The sequence below is a fragment of the Mesoplodon mirus genome (genome assembly GCF_964341445.2).
Source record: "Mesoplodon mirus genome assembly, contig: HAP1_SCAFFOLD_1117, whole genome shotgun sequence".
NCBI lineage: Eukaryota > Metazoa > Chordata > Mammalia > Artiodactyla > Ziphiidae > Mesoplodon > Mesoplodon mirus.
Window position 1 is genome coordinate 69,320 of NW_028294950.1, and position 19,039 is coordinate 88,358.

The window sequence follows — 19,039 nt, forward strand, 5'->3', positions numbered from 1 at the left end:
TTAGAAGAGCTCTTTGCTTTAATACTTACACTACAGAGAATTTAATTAGTTCTCAATCAAATATTCTTCAGCCAGTGATTATACAGCAATAAAACATATTTGCATCTGCAAACTCAAGGTAACTTTTATAAGAACACAGTGGTTGGAGAAAATCTTGAGTTACATTCCAAATACATTGGGTAAAACTTCAGACTCCTGTGTAGACAGTTTGAAAAGCCTTCAAAGTGTCACAGAAGAGGATGTGCAACTCTGATGTTACTGGGGTTAAGAGAGGCCATGTTACTGCAAAGCAATGTTTGTTAAAACCATATTAATTATTAAGTGGTTAGGATATGATGATTTTAAATATCTATATTATAACAATTTTTTGTTTCTTTTGTTTCATTGCGTTTCAGGAAATTTGTTGGGGTTGTTGGGCTAACATATAAAACATATTAAAGGTTTCCATTAAAATAATAGGAAATTTTTTCCTGGTTACATTTGAACAAAAACGGCTTGATTTTTACAAATGGATTCCTGACCTCAAGCAGGAGACACCTTTACATATAGTATCACATTTACTTTATTTTACATAGAATGTCACTAAAGTTTACCACAACCCATTTAGTTATCATTGCCTTTTACAAATAATGAAACTAAAACTGAGAGATTAAATAACTTACCCAATGTCACACAGCTCATGAGCGGGGGAGATCAGAGTCCAATTCAATAGCCTTTGAATTTTTCACTATATAGTAGGACCATAGTTCAACTAATCCGGTATTTATTGAGTTTCTAACTGTGCATAACATTTGGTGTTAGGCATTAGAGGGGCACATAATGATGCCTACTTCTTGCATCACTACAGTTTACAATCTAGTAGAAGGCAAGTGCACACATTGTTCTATTTAAGAGTCTAAGAGGAAACAGGAAGGTGAAAAATGGCAAATATTTATGCAAACAGGAGTTTTACAGGCCATCTTGAAGGGCAGTGTATTTAATACAGGACTAGAAGGGTACAGATATTACAGAGAGGTTTGATATGAACTAGGGCATAAAGGGTAGGGCATCACAAGCACAGATTACAATGTGAACAAAGGCATGGAAAAAGTGACAGCATATGCAGAGAGATGTAGGTAAGGAAAGCCTTGAAGGTATTGAAGAAAACAAGTCTACATGATACTTGTTAAAGATAGCAAGGATAAGTCAGGGAGACTACCACAGAGGGGCTGTGTAGTAGGAGAGGGAGACGGGGCTCAACTCCTAATATAATAAGAACAAGTAGAGATATAAAGGCAAGGAGCAGGGTGGGGGTCAGTAGAAAATTACTAAGGGGAAACATCAGGGGTAAGGAGAATTCTGGCTAAATCAATTTGACAGAAGTTTTTTCTGTAGTCAGGCTAGGGTGATAAGACATGAAGGGTGAGGGGTAAAGAGTTTGATCATATATCAAGGGTAGAGGATTTTTGCTAAACTGACCCACGAGAATTCATGCTAATACTAGTCTAAATGGGCCAAGGACAGAGCCTAAGGTCAGGGACTAGTTAGAAAGAGGACTCAGAGAAGGCTGACTCACGTTTGGTCAAAGAAGAGTGCTATGGTCTGAATATTTATGTTCCCTCAAAATGTATATGTTGAAATCCTAACCCCCCAAATTGGTGGTATTAGGAGGTGGAGCCCTTGGAAGGTGATTAGGTCATGAGGGTGGCACCCTCATGAATGGGATTAATGCCTTTTATTTCAGATTTTTTGTGACTATTATTATTATTTTCTTTGAAATATAGTTGGTATACAATATAAGCTACAGCTGTACAATATAGTCATTTGCAATTTTTAAAGGTTATACTCCATTTATAGTTATCATAAAATATTAGCTATAGTCCCTGTGCTGTACAGTATATCCTTGTAGCTTATTTTATACATAATAGTTTGTACCTCTTAATCCCCTACCCTCTCCCCTTCCCTCTCCCCACAGGTAACCACCAGTTTGTTCACCACATCTGTAAGTCTGTTTCTTTCTCGTTATATTCACTTGTTGGTTGTATTTTTTAGATGCCACAAATTCCTTCATGAATGGGATCAATATCTTTTAAAAGAGGCTCCAGAGAGCTCACTAGCCCCCTTCCACCATGTGAGGACACAGCAAGAAGGTTCTGGCTATGAATCAGGAAGAGGGCTTTCACCAGAATGAGACCATGCTGCTATCTTGATCTTGGACTTCAGGCCTCCATAACATTACAAAATAAAGTTCTGTTGTTTATAAGCTACCCAGTCTGTGGCATTTTGTTACAGCAGCCAGAATGAAAAAAGACAGAGAGAGAATCTTTGTCCTTCCTTCCTCCCTTCCTCCCTCTGGCCTTTCTTCCTTACTTTACTTATTTCACTCTCCAACGCATATTCATTTAGTATCTACTTTAAGGAACTGAATAGATGGAAAACACAGGTTGAGCTATAAAGATCACTATTCTTATAGTATACAGTTTATTGGAGGAAGAGATAAGCGTCTGTGACAGAGCATGACATGCACAATTTTATTTTAGATAAACTGGTCAGGAAGACCTTTCCATGGAAGTGACATTTAAACTGAAGTTTGAAAGATGAAAATGTAGTAATGTTGGCAAATCTAGAGTGAATTTTGTAAGGACTTACTACACATTTTACTTTATTCTATATGCAATAAGTTGTCAAATGTGTTTGAAGATAGAGGATGCATTCTAATAGTGTGGATAAGAGCTTGCATTTAGCCTGAATATTAAAGAGGCCCCAGGAAATCCGACCATAAGGAAACCCGAACTCTGCTCCCAATACAAATGCTACTTTTTAAAGAACTTTCACCCTTTGGTCAACCTACTGTCCATTGAATTTGTTGAGGTTTGTGGATATTGAGACTTAAGCAAGAGAGGCAACTTGATTATAGTACAGTAGTTTGAATTTAAGCAAAATGGTATGCCTGAAATGTAGGGGCCTTTTTGTAATGTAATTTGAAAATGTGGTGAGTTTCTTTGAATAGGCAACCCAGACTGACCATTCAATAACTCTCCATAAGAGCGACTACAACACCCAACTAGCACCATAAAAGGGAGAGTCGACATGACAGAGATGTGAGGTGACCATTTTTACCCACACCACACGCTGCCATTGTGGTTACACCTACTGGTGTAAATACTTGGTGAAAGAGGCAGTGCACCTCCCTGTGTCTGCAGGCTACTGAACAAAATCACCAACCTCCCTTCAATAGGAACATATAAAATTCTAGGCCTGGAGAAGAACAAGTAATAAAGGAACTATTTACTCTCCCTGAGTTCATTATCCTCTTCTCTTCTCCCTACTGGGTCGAAGGAAGGCAGAAGATAGCATTAAAGCTCATTTTCAGGGTCTGCATGTTCAGTTGTACAGGTGGTGCACTGCATATTTATAGGAGTGTCATTCACTTTCTTCTTTACATGAATGGTGCCCCCTGGGAATTTTAGAGGGCACAACTTGTGAATCTGTATACAGCAGGCCTGCTTAATTTGGTTTTGCTCATATATTGTGAGCTTTTGTGTTGCTTATTCATTTTGTGTTCTCTGTGTTCATTTGTTTTGAGAAACAAACCTGATATCCGTTTCATCCTTGGAACCATAAAATTCATCTTTAAATATATCTATATAGGTAACAAACAGAATATTATTTATGTATATGTAAGTTTATTTATTTATTACAATAATCTAGGAGGTAAGACTTTACAAATAAACAAATGTGCAGAAATATGAACTAACTTGCTTGTGAATAACAGACCTGGAGCATGCCTCAGAGAAAGTGTGTAAAATGGCTCAAAACTAGAGAAAGCATAGAAGCAAACTATCCACTGACACGGCACTAATAGAAAAGCTATCAAAAGTCTAAATCTGAGCAGAACCAGGAAGAAAGGAAATCATAAGAGGGATGAGACCTTGCTAAATAAATACATTTTTATTTCCATAATTAGAGGTAAGCATAAGGAAGAGATGAAACTAATTCCTAGTGTCAAGCCTAGGTAAGTGGAAAGGGTGTGATTTCAATTAACAAGAATTTCTTGTTTAGATTCAAAACAAGTATTTGTGTCAAAGAACCAATTCCAGTAGATTCCATGAGACATGCATATTTATATTCATTTTTCTGCATCAATGTTTTCAAGCTTTTAACCCATCCTTCTGGTGGGAAAGAAAAAGACATAAATATATGAAATATCTTATCAAGCTTTAATTATGTTTACTTCTTGATTTAAAATTACTCTTTATTAAGTTAAAACGAAGATATTCTAGACTAACCCCAAAGCAGAATTGAAATGGCACACGAAAATGATCAAACATGATTCAAGCATCTCATTTAACTGAGATTTTACTACGTTTGTGTAATGATGTCTAAAATTGTGTTTTCATTAAACATAGCAGAGTAGAGCGAAACAGGGAGAGTCATCCTATAGACCTTGTTTGAATCTAAACATATTATCTATTACTGTAACTTTGAGAAAATCACTTAATTTGCATCAGCCTCAATGCCTTTATCTCTGAGAATAGTAATACCTATCTTGCATGGGGCTTGAGATCAAATAAGTTAAAACACAAGCAGACTGTCTAGCAATTACAGTTGCTCAGTAAATAGCTCTTAATATTACCAATGGTCTCTGATGTGGGAAAACTATTACATAATAAAAAGATCCTTAATCGGGTATCTTTAAAATCAGGCTGAATGCAAAGAACTTCAGATTTTATGTCCTCCCTTTTTTTATTTTTACCCAGAGAATAATGCAATTCAGAAAACAGAGGGAGAGATTAATTTCCACATAAACTGATAAGTCATCATTATAAGATTTTTTTCATCATGTGCTATAGTACATTAAATACAACCATAAAATCTTTGTTACCTCTCTATTGAAAGGTAGAATGTGGTGTCCCTCTTCTTGAATATGGGTTGATCCAGTGGCTTATTCAATCAACAGAATGCAAGAGCAAAGGTGTTCTTGCACTTGTGAGGTTAAGTCATAGGAAGACTTACAGATTCCAGCCAAGTCTCTTGAGATGTTTACTTTGGGTAAAGCCACTCACTATGTAAGAATTCAACTATTTTGAGATATCCAGGTGGCTAAGACTCCAAAACTACACCGAGAAATTTCATGGAGAAAGACAGAGACACAGGGAAAGCCAGCCCCAAATTTTTCAGCCTGTGCAGCCCAACTCAAGCCCCAGATTTGTGAATGAAGATGCCATCTTGGTTGGACATTTCAGCACCAAAAGATGTGACTCAAAGAAAACTTAGCCAGAACCAAGGCCCCAGACATATGACACCAGTCAAGTTGTCTAATCTATCTCCAATCATTCAAGCCACCACAGCTGAGGCCCAGTCATGATGGAGCAGAGATGAGCCATCCCCAGTATTCTTTATCTTTATTCTTAGCTCACAAAGTCCTGACTATAACAGCATGGTTTCTATTGTATCTACCACTGCGTTTTGGAATGGTCTGTTATACTGCAATAGGTATCTGGAATATATGTCTTGATCATTTCTTACAGTTCTAAAGCCACGGAACTCCTTTTACCCATATTCAGGGAGAATGCTATCTCTTGCTTATTTTCAGTCTCCCTTTGAGTCATAGAATCTGTTCAGAAGCTTCCTTGGACAGAGTCAGTAAAAGAAAACTCTTGATTACAAAACTCCATTATTACAACCAGGATAAAAGAACAGCCAAATCTGCTCACACACACCCCATTTTTTCACCACATCATAAACAATGGATTGGCCAAATTTTTAAGTGCTTGACTCTGATTGAAAGTAAGCAGCTTTCCATCTTCAACCTCTTCCCCTCCAACTCAACTTAGAGTGATGCTCTAGTCAACCTCCGGACTTCCTGATGCATCTCCCATCTCTGAAAGGAGAAGTGAAGAAAAAATATCTTCAGAAGACTTCTGATATCAAGACAAGGGATAGAACAAAGGCCAAAGCAGAAATATTGCCATACAGAGGAAAAACTACTGAACCTACACTGCAATATTCAGAAGGAAAGTCAAGACATGAGAGAACTAAGTGTAAAGCACAGCTGTATTGGTGGCTTCTATTTAAATAATCAAGGTCAATAAGTAGGTCTCTGGGATGATGATCCCTATACCCTGTTACTTGCACCAGAATTGGGACATAACCAGGAACAAATAGTTCAAGAAGCTAGAGTCATTGACACTGAGAGCCAACTACAGGGAACACCAAACATCCGGGGCTATTAGTTCATGTGCTTCTGTACCTAAATTTGGAAAGACTGTAAGACTTTCTGAATCTTCAGGTAACTTGCATACTATTCTAATCATAAGCAATCATGCTCCCTCTTAAGCTAAACCATACAACTTCAGAATCAGGTGTTACTTCTTATTGGTACCACTGTCCACTAAGCAAAGACAGAAATACAGAAGTAATCCTGACCCCTGCCTTTCCCTCATATATTCCCCCTCCCCACTTTTCCCTCTTTCCCATATATTACTAGGTTTAATCAGTTCTGCTGCCTAGAGATCTGTTAAAGTCCTTCATTTTAATCATATTCCTTTGCCCTGATTCAGATCCTTATCATCACTAGCCTAGGCTGCCCTCTATCTATTTCTGACCCTCCCATCTGAACTGTTGCCCTTCATATTCATCCTCAACACTACTATCAATATTATTTCTAAATTGCAAATTTGACCATCAACTGTCTAAAGACTTCAACATCTTTCCATTGCACTAATGATAAAGTCCAACTTCTAAACATGTCATAAAGGTCTCCATTTTTTGACCTTGCTCTGCCAATTTAACTAATGTCTTTTTTTAGTAATTAAAATCTACTATCCTTGTTGTTTTATGAGTGTTAGCAGTTGCTGTTCTCACTTTTGAAAATATTTCCCCCTTTCATTCAGTTAGAAAACTCCTGTTCATCCTTTAAACCCCAAATGCAGTGAAACCGATTTTCTCTCTCACTCAAATCACTTTCTCCTCAAAACTGTAATTTTACCTCTGTGTAGCTCAATTGTTTGTTATACTCTAATGACAACAGATTCTTAAATATACTCATCTTTGTATCTTAATATCCGATAATATGACTGACATTTAACAAATGCTAAACATACTTGACACTTGAATTGATTGAATTGAATTAAACTGAATCAATCACTCTCAAGAACACTAACGATTGTGAGGGTTTCCTGCATCAAGAGTACAAATCACGCTGAATTTTCATAATACTGCTAGTTTTGATTGAGGCACAGCAAACAAGTTTACAACAGAGTTCCCCTGTGAAAAGAATAACTTCAGTAAAAGATAACAAATACACTCAGAAGTCCATAAAGGAGGCAGGGTAGTCTAGGGGATTCTGTTCTCATCCAAAGTCTTGCTGAGATTTGATTCAGAGGGGAAAGATTGATTTTTCTAGCTTAAGTTAAACAAGGCATGGAACAAATGTCAAAAGCAGGACATAGACTTAGATTCTTCACTGTCACACCAGTAAAGTTACCATCCTTCCATCTCCTTGAGAACAAACAAGAAAGCCTGCTGTGGACCGTGAACAAAACAACAACTGTGAATTTACACAGCTCCTTCAACTTCTAAGCTGTGTACTGAGAGTGAATTAGAGGTCTCCTCCAGATAGCATTGCAAATGAGCGTTATTTTATTTTCACCAAGCCTTTCAGGTGATACATGCGACAAAATCAGCAAAGTCAGTACTCACTGTGGCAGACAAAGTAACTATTATGTATCTGTCCTAAAAGTTCCTGTGATGTTCTGGCTAGTTTTGCTTAAGTACTATTTATAATATTTATGAGAAAAGAGGACAAAAATGAACCTGATGCTTTTGTGGAGAAGGAATTCCCTGGCTGAGCAGAAAAGCCTGCCAAAGTTTTGGTGTTTCTTGTTTGTTTGAAACAAGACTAAAGGACCATATAATGCAAGATGAAGCCATTAACAGTTAAAAGGGAGAGGACACACTAAAGAGACTCAGCCAGGGCTCTGGTAAATTATCAAAAATTGTGGGCTTTCTTAGTGAGAGTCTAGGATTTGAGAAATTCATGAGAAAAGGCGGAGGTCCCTGGGCACCTGAAAATGAGAATTGCTGCATTGAACTAGGCTGACTTTGGCATGGCATTTTGAAGAAGGCAGTCATATGGAATGTAACGAATAAATAGAGCATATCAGAGCCTGAAAACCTGAGAATAGGCTCCTGTGGGTGAAACGAGGTGAAGCACGGTGCTTGGTACACTATAAACCCTCAGTAACATTGGCTGGTTTTGAATGAAATGAAACCTAACCTGAATCCAGTCCCTACTCGGTAACAGCGGGGAAGATAATGGGTGCCTAGGCAACGTCTAGCAAGTTCTGGGCTACAGGCGGCTCCCAACTGTTGCGTCACCAGGGGCCACAGAACTGAGTCGGGAAGGGAGAAGGGAGGAATCTGTGCGGAGGGTCATCCGACTGAGTCGGAACCGGACACTCTGGCAGGAAGTAGAAAGCGAAGAAAACGAAACGACCATTGGTGAATTTCAACACCACGTCGTGAATTTCAGATAATTTTCCACTTGTTTATTAAGGTGGAAAACTCGGATTCCAACGATGAAGGAGATGGAGTTTCGGCCCAACACATAAGTCAAACGGACCGATTGGTTCGGGAAGAAAATTTCTCCAGGTTCGTAAATAATCTGAGTGAAGAAGATTACGAACTTATGAGAGACAACAATCTTCTAGGCATTCCAGGTGAAAGTACGGAAGAAGAGTTGCTGAGAAGACTTCAGCTAATCAAAGAAAACGCACCACAAGACTCAGATGAAAATACAGGTATATTTTGCTTTTGGAGGGAATCGGATGGGATGAATAAGGAACTTCATAATAGGAAATAGTAACTTCATAATAGTAAATAGTAAATTATACAGAAGTGACTTACATTAATTTGGTAAGTAACTTCTCATAAAAAGAACTGGCATTTACTTGATTTTTGGTGAGCATGTCAAGGTCTGTTTGTTTGTTTTCCTGATTCACATCTGGGTTGTTTTAATTGGGAAACAGTGCAAAGTAGCCTATTTGTATTTTTCTTGGTTTTCTACCTCAACTGAAAGTTCCTCCTACTTCCTGAATTATTTTTTCTACATAGACATGTAAAAAAAGCAAACAGAAATATTCTCCACTGGGGACAATTGTGCTTTCTTCAACACCTGGGGACATTTGACAATGGCTAGAGATATTTTTGGTTGTCACAGGGGAGGCATGGGTGTTACTAGCATCTAGTGGGCAGAGGCCAGGGATGCTGCCAAATATCCCACAATGCACAGGATAGCTCCCCAAAACAAAGAATTGTCCAGCACCATAATGTCAGTAGTGCTAAGGCAGAGAAACCCTGCTCGAAACTCAGGTCTGGTGTCCTCCCTCCCAGTGTGAAGTAGAGGATTTTGCTGTCTAATGAAGAGGATACTATAATACTTTGGCTCTTGAATATGGTCTTATATGTACCATGCTAGGTTCAGTCTATTCATTTGATCTGACCTTCAATTTAATGTCAATTAAAAATCTTGGTAACACTAAGAAGTATTCAAAATGCAAACACTTTTAAACCTATAAAACTTGTTTATGTTTGGGCAATAACCTTATATTTTAAAACAGCTTATCTATTATCAAAAGCACATAAGTGAAGAGCCTACAAGTAGTCATGTTGGAGACTAATGAAAATTAGACAATAATGTAAATTGAACTAAACTACTAGCATTGTACCTTAACTGGTGTTTACCTTGTTTAATTGCATTAGTGTTTTGACAGTGGACAGAAAAAAAAGTCTCTTGACATTCCTCTGACAGTGGTACACAGGGCTGTGTATATGATGAAATACTGAAACATAGACTTCCTCCGGATTCCCTTTTTAAAAAATTCTCTAAGTTTATCTAGGATTAGCTCACTCTTTTTGGATGGAATCGAAACTTTTCTACCTTTACTTATAAATCTACACAGTGCAGTTTATAAAATATTAACTCTATAAATGTGAAATCAGTTGAAAACACCTGAGTATTTAAGTTCTCATTTTTTGTTTTTGAAACAAAGTTTCAGAGTGCTATTTTATGATGGTTCTAATATTGGTAGTTCTTTTATGCACCCTCCCCATTTCTTTTGTTAACAGACAGAGGAGACTCTTCAGATGACGTGTCTAGTGGTGACTCTCTAATAGACTGGCTTAACTGTTCTGGACAAACTGAAAATATGACAAGTGGACAAAGAGAAAACCAATCTTGGAGAGAAGAGAGCCAAATTAATCCTAAAAGTGATCAGTTCATATTCAGTTTAGAAATAAATGCTAACCTTGATAATGGGAGTCCAAATCCAGAGAATGAATATGTAGCATCTGCAAGACTTCCCAGAAGAGAAAATATGGAAGACAGCCAAAGGCAAGTGGAAAGTCCACAATCTGAATCAATATTGACAAGACCATCTATGCCTGAACAAGATACAACTGAAACATTAATGGAATTCCCACCTACCACAAGTCAGAGACGAGCAAGAAGTAGGAGTCCAGAGTATCGGAGAACCAGAGCAAGAATTGAAAGTTGGTCGCCTCCACGTTCACTTAGGGAAATTGTACAAAGACTTAATCATAGTATACCCTCTCAGAATTTTGAGCAGCCGCTGCTACGTGAGAATGTGAGATTTTCTAGAACTGAGCACCAAGAAATATTGACACAGCAAATGACTGGATTTGAGTTGCAAAATAGCGGTCTTATTGAAACTTCTAGAACAAGGAATGCCGTTCATGGAGAAAATTCTCCAGATACAACCAGCAGTGGTGAATCTTGGGGAATGAGGGAAATATATCCAACCATACCCTTCAATCTTGAAGTAGGACAAGTTCATTCTGGAGCATATTATCAGAGAGACAGCAGAGCTAGTAGAACTCAGTTAACATCTGAGACACCAAACAACACTGTCACTTCTGAAAGTGAACGAGGACTGAGGCATATGTATTCACATTCTGAGCAGGCAGGTGTGAGAGCTTATGTCAATACCATTAGAAATCCCGTTTGCAGAATGTTAAATACTAGCTTAAATGATATAACATCTGTTCCAACTCAGAGCACGTTAAGGCAGACAATGACAGAATTTAGTAACTCAAATAACCTTATGGACAGTGACAGTAATTTAGAGCATAGTGTCTCACCTCCAAGTCAAAACATGGAATGGCTAGAGTCACCTAATGGTAGTAGTAGTGGTATATTTGGTTCTGATTCAAATGCTAGCTATGATACCCATTCAAGTTCCACACTGAGTTGGCATTCAAGCCCCAATTGTACGTCTAGTTCCAGTTCTAGTCCTATTTCTGGTTCCAGCTCAAGTGATGAAAATTCAGGAATTAGCTCACTGATGTTTGAAGGCATTGAAGAAACAAACTTATCATCAGAGACCAGCCAAGGGGTTAGACAAATTAGCCTAATAATATATGATGAAAGTGACTCTGGGTCCTCCCATAATCTGCAAACTACAGGACTCACCAAAGCACAGATTGACAGCTTGGCTGTAAGATCTTTTGGTGAAAATGATGCACTAAAAGCCTGTAGCATTTGCCTTACAGAGTACACAGAAAACAGCAAGCTTCACATACTACCTTGCTCCCATGAATATCACATTCACTGCATTGATCGCTGGCTGTCTGAGAACTCTACGTGTCCGATTTGTCGTAGGCAAGTAGTGGATTCCAATGAGAGTGAAAATCCTGATCGATGAATTCTCAGCTATATAAAGTGTTATAGGGCTTCCCTGGTGGCACAGGGCTTGAGAGTCGGCCTGCCGACTCAGGGGACTGACAATAAAAATTAATTTCACACCATAGCAGTTCACTGAATTTCAATAAAAACTTAGCATGTGCACTGGGTTGGGATGTTCCTGATTCCATGGGAGAAATGTCTTAATATGATATAATGAATCTAGATAGATCCTAGTAGTATTATCTCATCATGTAAATCCCAGACATCTCTTAGCCCTGTTCAATCCTGGTTGTGCATGCAAAGAAACAGAAACCCAACCAAATATCAATAATTAAGAAGCCATTTAAGACTACATTAGAGTCATTCACATAAAGAAGTCATGTTACATTCCTAGAATGCCATAAAAAGCTTTGAAACCCTTCTCTTCCTATCTCTCTCCACAGCAGTTTATCCCACCTCCCTAACACTACCTTAACGTTTCTCCTATTCCCCACTACTAATGTATCAGTCAGTTCTAGCTAAAAACTGATGGCACACTTTAAAAGAGTGATGGAATAGCATTTAATGAAGAGACTAAAGTGTGTAAAGAATGAGGGGAAACCAAGAGATGATGAAGTAGCCTGAGGCTAGCAGCTGTGAGAAGCCAGTATTATAACCACTAGGTTTGAAGGGGCATAGAGAGATAGCAGTTCCTGCAACCCAGAATGTCTTCGAGTTATAGGAGAAGCCCACCCAACAAGAGATGTAACCTTAGAAAATGGCATCCACTGCCAACCTAAAGTTTGGAAGGGGGCAGATCATGGAAATAAATACCCTTGCCTTCTTTCCTCCTGACTTCTAATCACTTATCAGTAGTTCATATTAACCAAACCCAACCTGAAGACACAGAGAGACTGGTCCATGAAGCTGATAAAGATCAGCCTCCTGGAATCACGAAGTAGGGTTAAGAAGGATGGCGAGTAGATCCGGTAAGCAAATCAGAGACCATCTACCACAACCAGCATTCCCAACTCTCTTCAAACCCAGCCTGTGTGTGCTTTCTTGCCTCTTCCGCTTCCGCTTGTTCTCTATTCCACTCTATGACTCAGCTCTTTAACAACCCTCTCTATTTTCTTTCATTTACTCAGATCTTGTATTTTTAAAAGTGATAAGATGACAAAGCCTTAGAACTTAATTACCTTTCTCTTAAACATGTCACACTTTGATTTGCTGTGATTGTAAACAACTAAGGATAAAGGCAGTTATAGGTATGTCTTTAATTTTTGCTTCTTCAATATATTCAAGCTTCAATTTCTTTCTATATATGTTTAGTTCATATAATTAATTTTTAAAACAGATTCTGATTTCTTATAAAGGGTTTTATGGTTTATATATGACTCTGAATCCTTGTGTGAATGACCCAAAGTAGCCAATTGCTGCTTGGAGCCTCACAAGTTGCAATATGAAAGCCTTAAAGGTAAAACTTGGCTTCAAGAAACATGTCTACATAGTTCAATTCTAATTGTCCCCAGTAAAACCATCACCCAAAACCCCGAGTATTTGAAATCAAAATTTAGGTCATGCTTCCTTCCAACCTAAACATAGTGAAGGATTTTTCTCCTAATTCAGCCTGAAGACTATTTTTGGGGGGTTGTATTGGCCAGTCCAGAAAATTTTGCTTAAATTTTTCAATCCTGGTATAGGTGAGAGTACATTGTATTATAACCCAAAGCAATAATCAGAAATTTTGTGCAATGTGCAACCTATACAAATGTAGGCAGTGTTAAGTATACACCTTCTCTAAAAAGTTAAAGTGAGAAACATCACTGACCTTTCTTTTCTCTGTGAATTGCTGGCAGCCACAGTATTTGCTCATAACTACAAAATATAAATGGGGAGTGGTGGTGAAGTTTTTGAAAACATCTTTGAGGTAGCATATTTTTCACACAGAAGATATCTGCATGGCCAGAAATGAAGGCTTGGCTCAAACCTCTGAAATTTACATTAACTTCTGATAGTTGTTTGAATAGTCTGATTTTTAGGAAGTATTTTTGATATCAGATATACTTCATTTAAAGTGAGTAGAATAATTATAACAGTACTTGGCTTTCATACTATCCTAACAGATTAAAACCTTCCAAATGATGATAATTGCTTAATTAATGCTTCAGTACATTCACATGCACCTTCTGTGGTCGAAAGAATTCTAAGATGATGCCCAATGATCTTTGTAGGAGCCCCTCCCCTTGAGTATGAGACCTGTGAATGTGATGGAATATCATTCCCATTATTAGATTATGTTATATAGCACAGTTGATTGGGAGCTTATCCAGAGTGAGCCTGACCTAATCAGGTGAGCACTTAAAAGGCACAGAGAGGACTTCTAATCCAGATAATATGGTTTATACTTCCCTCTCCCTGCTCCCCCTTTATACGCACAACTATATATCCTGGAAATAATATGAGACAACCAAAGGAGATCTCTGAAAGGTCTAGAGAAGGTGAATTGCCTAGGGACCCTCAGAATGGATGAACAGCCTCATGGCAGGGCACCTTATGACCTTCTACCAACGAAAAAATGTGATCCAGGCCCAGCATTTCCTAACTCCCAACTTAGTAACAGGAAGTGGCTCAAAGAGGCTCTTCCTCCATCACATCAAATGGGAATCCCCCAAACACCAGGCGAGCCTTGCAGAACCTGCAACGACGAACAATTGGAAGCCCTGATGACACTAAGTGACCAGGGAAAGTGCTTTCCTTCCCCACTGGGCCTGAGATCCCCCTTCACTACCCAGACACATCAGTGGCTAAGGGTCCCAGCAAAAGTGCTCCTACCACAAAAAGCTCCCACCAGGACAATGCTCTCCTCAGATGGGCCTGAGACTCCTCTCCCCTCCCCAGAAACATCAGGCAACTTGCTGGTACCAGCAACGGAGATCCCTCCACAGAAAGCTCTCAACCTGGTAAGCACCCTCCACTCCTTACAGTCCAGGGAGACCCTGTCACAAGTGCCTGGCCCAGGAAGGACTCTTCATCACGTGTTCCAGAGATTCCCTTCCCTCACCAGAAGCACCAAGTGCGGTATCCTGGGGAAGCTACTTCAGACCCCATAAGCAGCATGAGAAGGGACCAGAGATAACCCCACCTGCACAAGAGAAACAGACCAAAAGAGTACCACAAAGGGTCTGAAAATTAGGTTATCATGGAACCACCGTCCATAAAAGTACAGGAAATGTGTGCCAAACCTATAAAGAGTGAATGCCTGCTAAAAATTAAAGAAAACAAAACACTTTAAATAGGGACCAAAGAATCCTAACATAATAGCCAAAATGTCCAAAAGACAATAAAATATCACTACTTATACCAAGAACCAGATACATGACAGCTTGAATAAGATGTGACAGATGATGCCAACAGAGATGAATTAGATGTTAGAATTATCTGACAAGGGTTTAAAAATGCTGATTTCAGACCTTTAAGACCTTGAACACAGAACCTAGTCACTCCATGCCAGTATCCCAACCTATAGAACTGTGAGCTAATAAAGGGAAGCTGTTTTAAGCCATTACATTTGTACTAATTTCTTATGCAGCAACAGACAACTAATACAACTTCTCATCTAGGATCCATCCTGTACCTAGAAAATGATTATAATGAGTCCTAGACAAGTAAATGGCTTAATGTCTTGGTTCTAGGCCCACTATAACATTATATTCTACCATTTTTCCCAAAAATGGAATCCCTAATTCCTGCTACTGAAGCTGCTAGAAGACAGTATCCTTCCTGTTTGAACAACCACCAATATCGTATCGCTCTAACTTTACTTCACATCACCCTATCTCATTCTACCAGTGTATGCTGCTTATATCATAAACCCAATTTAACACTCTGACTTTGAAACTATAGAGCCACTTATTTTGCTCTCAAAGCGATTGCTGAGTATTATATTGCTCTTCCAAATCATATTCCTCTCTGTCTGCCCTGACAAATCAGAAATGGAGAAGATTTGTACCTGAATCTTCTGAGCTCAAACTGATACGTTTTTTACATTACAGTATATCAGTTTAAATACACAGCATCACCGTGGTTGTGAGCATAAATATTTCCATCTTAAGAATTTTCTCTGTATTTTCTTGGTAGTTTTTAAAACATTTGTTTATTTTGGCCTAATTCCAAAAAAAGCCCTTGTCTGAATAACAAATTCTTTTTGAAAGTAGTTATAGCCTGTGGATAAGTTTTTGATATCAATATAAAGTCTATCTTTTTTGGCTAACCATGAAAATAAGTTGTGCTCTCAATATTCCATGAAGAATTAAGTATAAAGATTCTTTTGTAAATGCAAACAAGCCTGAGCATCGAACAACATGAACATCAAAACACTGCATGTACTGGAAAGTTCACAAAGAAATGTGACGTTTCTGTTAAGTAATATTACTTGTTATCCATATACAATACTTTGAGATCTTCAGTATCTTCTTTACTACGATTAACCAAACATTTCATGTCTTTTCATTATTTGAGAGGTGAATGTATACTCCCTTCAATGAGAAGTTCCTGGTATGAGAATTTCGAATGGAAACTGAACTGCATTTCTTTTCTGTCACTTCATTTAAGATTTGAAAATTCTTTACCATCCTAACTCAGGCTTTCTCCCTATGAAATAAGAGGCTCTCCTTTGTGTGATATTCAAAACTCTCCATTTTTCAGCATCAAGCCAGCATCTTTAACATCACTGCAAAAATGTGGGGATTTGGAAAAGCATGTTGGGGAAAATCCTTTTTCTCTCATCCACCATTCGTAGAGGACAGACACTAATTATAAGCCAACTCTGGGCTCTGGGTTCTCCATTCTCACATCACTAGTCACAACACAGTTATCTACCACCCCTGGCCTTGTCATCTTCTATTCTGGAAGTGTATTTTTTTTTCTTTAGTAGCACTTGTGACTATCTAAAACATTTTTTATTTATCTTGTGCTTGTTTTCTTCCCCATTCCTATCCCAAAATAGAAGCTCCAAAAGATCTTTCTTTTTTTTTAAATTACTACTATATTTCTAAAAACTAGAACAGTTACTGGCATACACACACACACACACTCACACACACACACACACTGCTTCAGAATTTTTGGCCACTGTGAGCATCCCAGACTTATTTTTCACCCTTTATTCTCCAAAGAAAACCTATTTTAATACTGTAACCTTCCATTCAGGATTTGATGTATTTCAACCTAGATCTCTCTCACTTACTTAACATATTTGTATAGGGTTTCTTGCCTATTAAGTTATAATATCTGCCAACCCTTTTCTAAATCACTATTTCAGGCGTTCAACACTGACCAAGAATGTGCCATGCCCAATGTTGGGTGCTAGGGTTATAGTTACGAAGTACAGCAATTATCATGAAGAAATGTATTACATTTTAAAGAAGGCAGATGAATAAACATACAGTAACACTCTAGGTCAGGGATGCCCTGACACAGATTCAGATACAGGATACAATGGAATGATCTAGGAGGAGAAATCTACACTAATAATTCAAACCTCCTTAAAGTTGGGTTATATCTGAGTTGTATCTTACAGGACTAGTAGCAATTAGTCAATGAAATGAAGTCATTAATTTTATTCTAAGCAAAATAAACACTGCATGCAACAGTAAAGATGCATTGAAAATTTAGGGCTCAGTAAACAGTAAGTATGAATCATCATGCTCTGGGGTAGAAGAGGAAGAGATGTAAGTACATTAGCAAAAAATGAAGAGATGAGGCCAAAGAGGTAACAAGTGGTATTGTGTATCAGGCTGAAGAGTTGAACTAGATCTTCTAAGGAATGCACAGTCAACACGATTTTTCTTTTCCTTTTTTTTTAATTTTTTTTATTAGTTTCTGCTTTATAACAAAGTGAATCAGTCATACATATACATCCGTTCCCACATCCCTTCCCTCATGCATCTCCCTCCCTCCCACCCTCCCCATCCCACCCCTCCAGGCAGTCACAAAGCACCGAGCTGATATCCCCATGCTCTGCGGCTGCTTCCCACTATCTATCTACCTCACGTTTTGTAGTGTATATATGTCCATGCCTCTCTTTCGGTTTGTCACAGCTTACCCTTCCCCCTCCCCATATCCTCAAGTCCATTCTCAAGTAGGTCTGTGTCTTTATTCCCGTTTTACCCCTAGGTTCTTCATGACATTTTTTTTTAATTCCATATATATGTGTTAGCATACGGTATTTGTCTTTCTCTTTCTGACTTACTTCACTCTGTATGACAGACTCTAGGTCTATCCACCTCATTACAAATAGCTCAGTTTCGTTTCTTTTTATGGCTGAGTAATATCCCATTGTATATATGTGCCACATCTTCTTTATCCATTCATCCGATGATGGACACTTAGGTTGTTTCCAGCTCCGGGCTATTGTGAATAGAGCTGCAATGAACATTTTGGTACATGTCTCTTTTTGAATTATGGTTTTCTCAGGGTATATGCCTAGTAGTGGGATTGCTGGGTCATATGGTAGTTCTATTTGTAGTTTTTTAAGGAACCTCCATACTGTTCTCCATAGTGGCTGTACCAATTCACATTCCCACCAGCAGTGCAAGAGTGTTCCCTTTTCTCCACACCCTCTCCAGCATTTATTGTTTCTAGATTTCTTGATGATGGCCATTCTGACTGGTGTGAGATGATATCTCATTGTAGTTTTGATTTGCATTTCTCTAATGATTAATGATGTTGAGCATTCTTTCATGTGTTTGTTGGCAGTCTGTATATCTTCTTTGGAGAAATGCCTATTTAAGTCTTCTGCCCATTTTTGGATTGGATTGTTTGTTTTTTTGCTATTGAGCTGCATGAGCTGCTTATAAATTTTGGAGATTAATCCTTTGTCCGTTGCTTCATTTGCAAATATTTTCTCCCATTCTGAGGGTTGTCTTTTGGTTTTCTTTATGGTTTTCTTGGCTGTGCAAAAGCTTTGAAGTTTCATTAGGTCCCATTTGTTTATCTTTGTTTTTATTTCCATTTCTCTAGGAGGTGGGTCCAAAAGGATCTTGCTGTGATTTATGTCATAGAGTGTTCTGCCTATGTTTTCCTCTAAGAGTTTGATAGTGTCTGACCTTACATTTAAGTCTTTAATCCATTTTGAGCTTATTTTTGTGTATGGTGTTAGGGAATGATCTAATCTCATACTTTTACATGTCCCTGTCCAGTTTTCCCAGCACCACTTACTGAAGAGGCTGTCCTTTCTCCACTGTATATTCCTGCCTCCTTTATCAAAGATAAGTTGACCATATGTGTGTGGGTTTATCTCTGGGCTTTCTATCCTGTTCCATTGATCTATCTTTCTGTTTTTATGCCAGTACCACACTGTCTTGATTACTG

The 19,039-nt window shown here is 38.3% G+C and overlaps 1 protein-coding gene across 1 annotated transcript; it reads left to right on the top strand.

Moving 5' to 3' along the window:
- Window positions 1-1,155: 1,155 nt before the first annotated feature.
- On the top strand, window positions 1,156-11,705 carry LOC309797852 (E3 ubiquitin-protein ligase RLIM-like; the record flags this gene model as incomplete). Its single annotated transcript, XM_082646247.1, has 3 exons — window positions 1,156-1,215; window positions 8,540-8,783; window positions 10,111-11,705. 3 exons carry the CDS (start codon window positions 1,156-1,158, stop codon window positions 11,703-11,705), a joined length of 1,899 nt encoding a protein of 632 aa, XP_082502373.1.
- Between the last annotated feature and the right edge of the window lie 7,334 nt (window positions 11,706-19,039).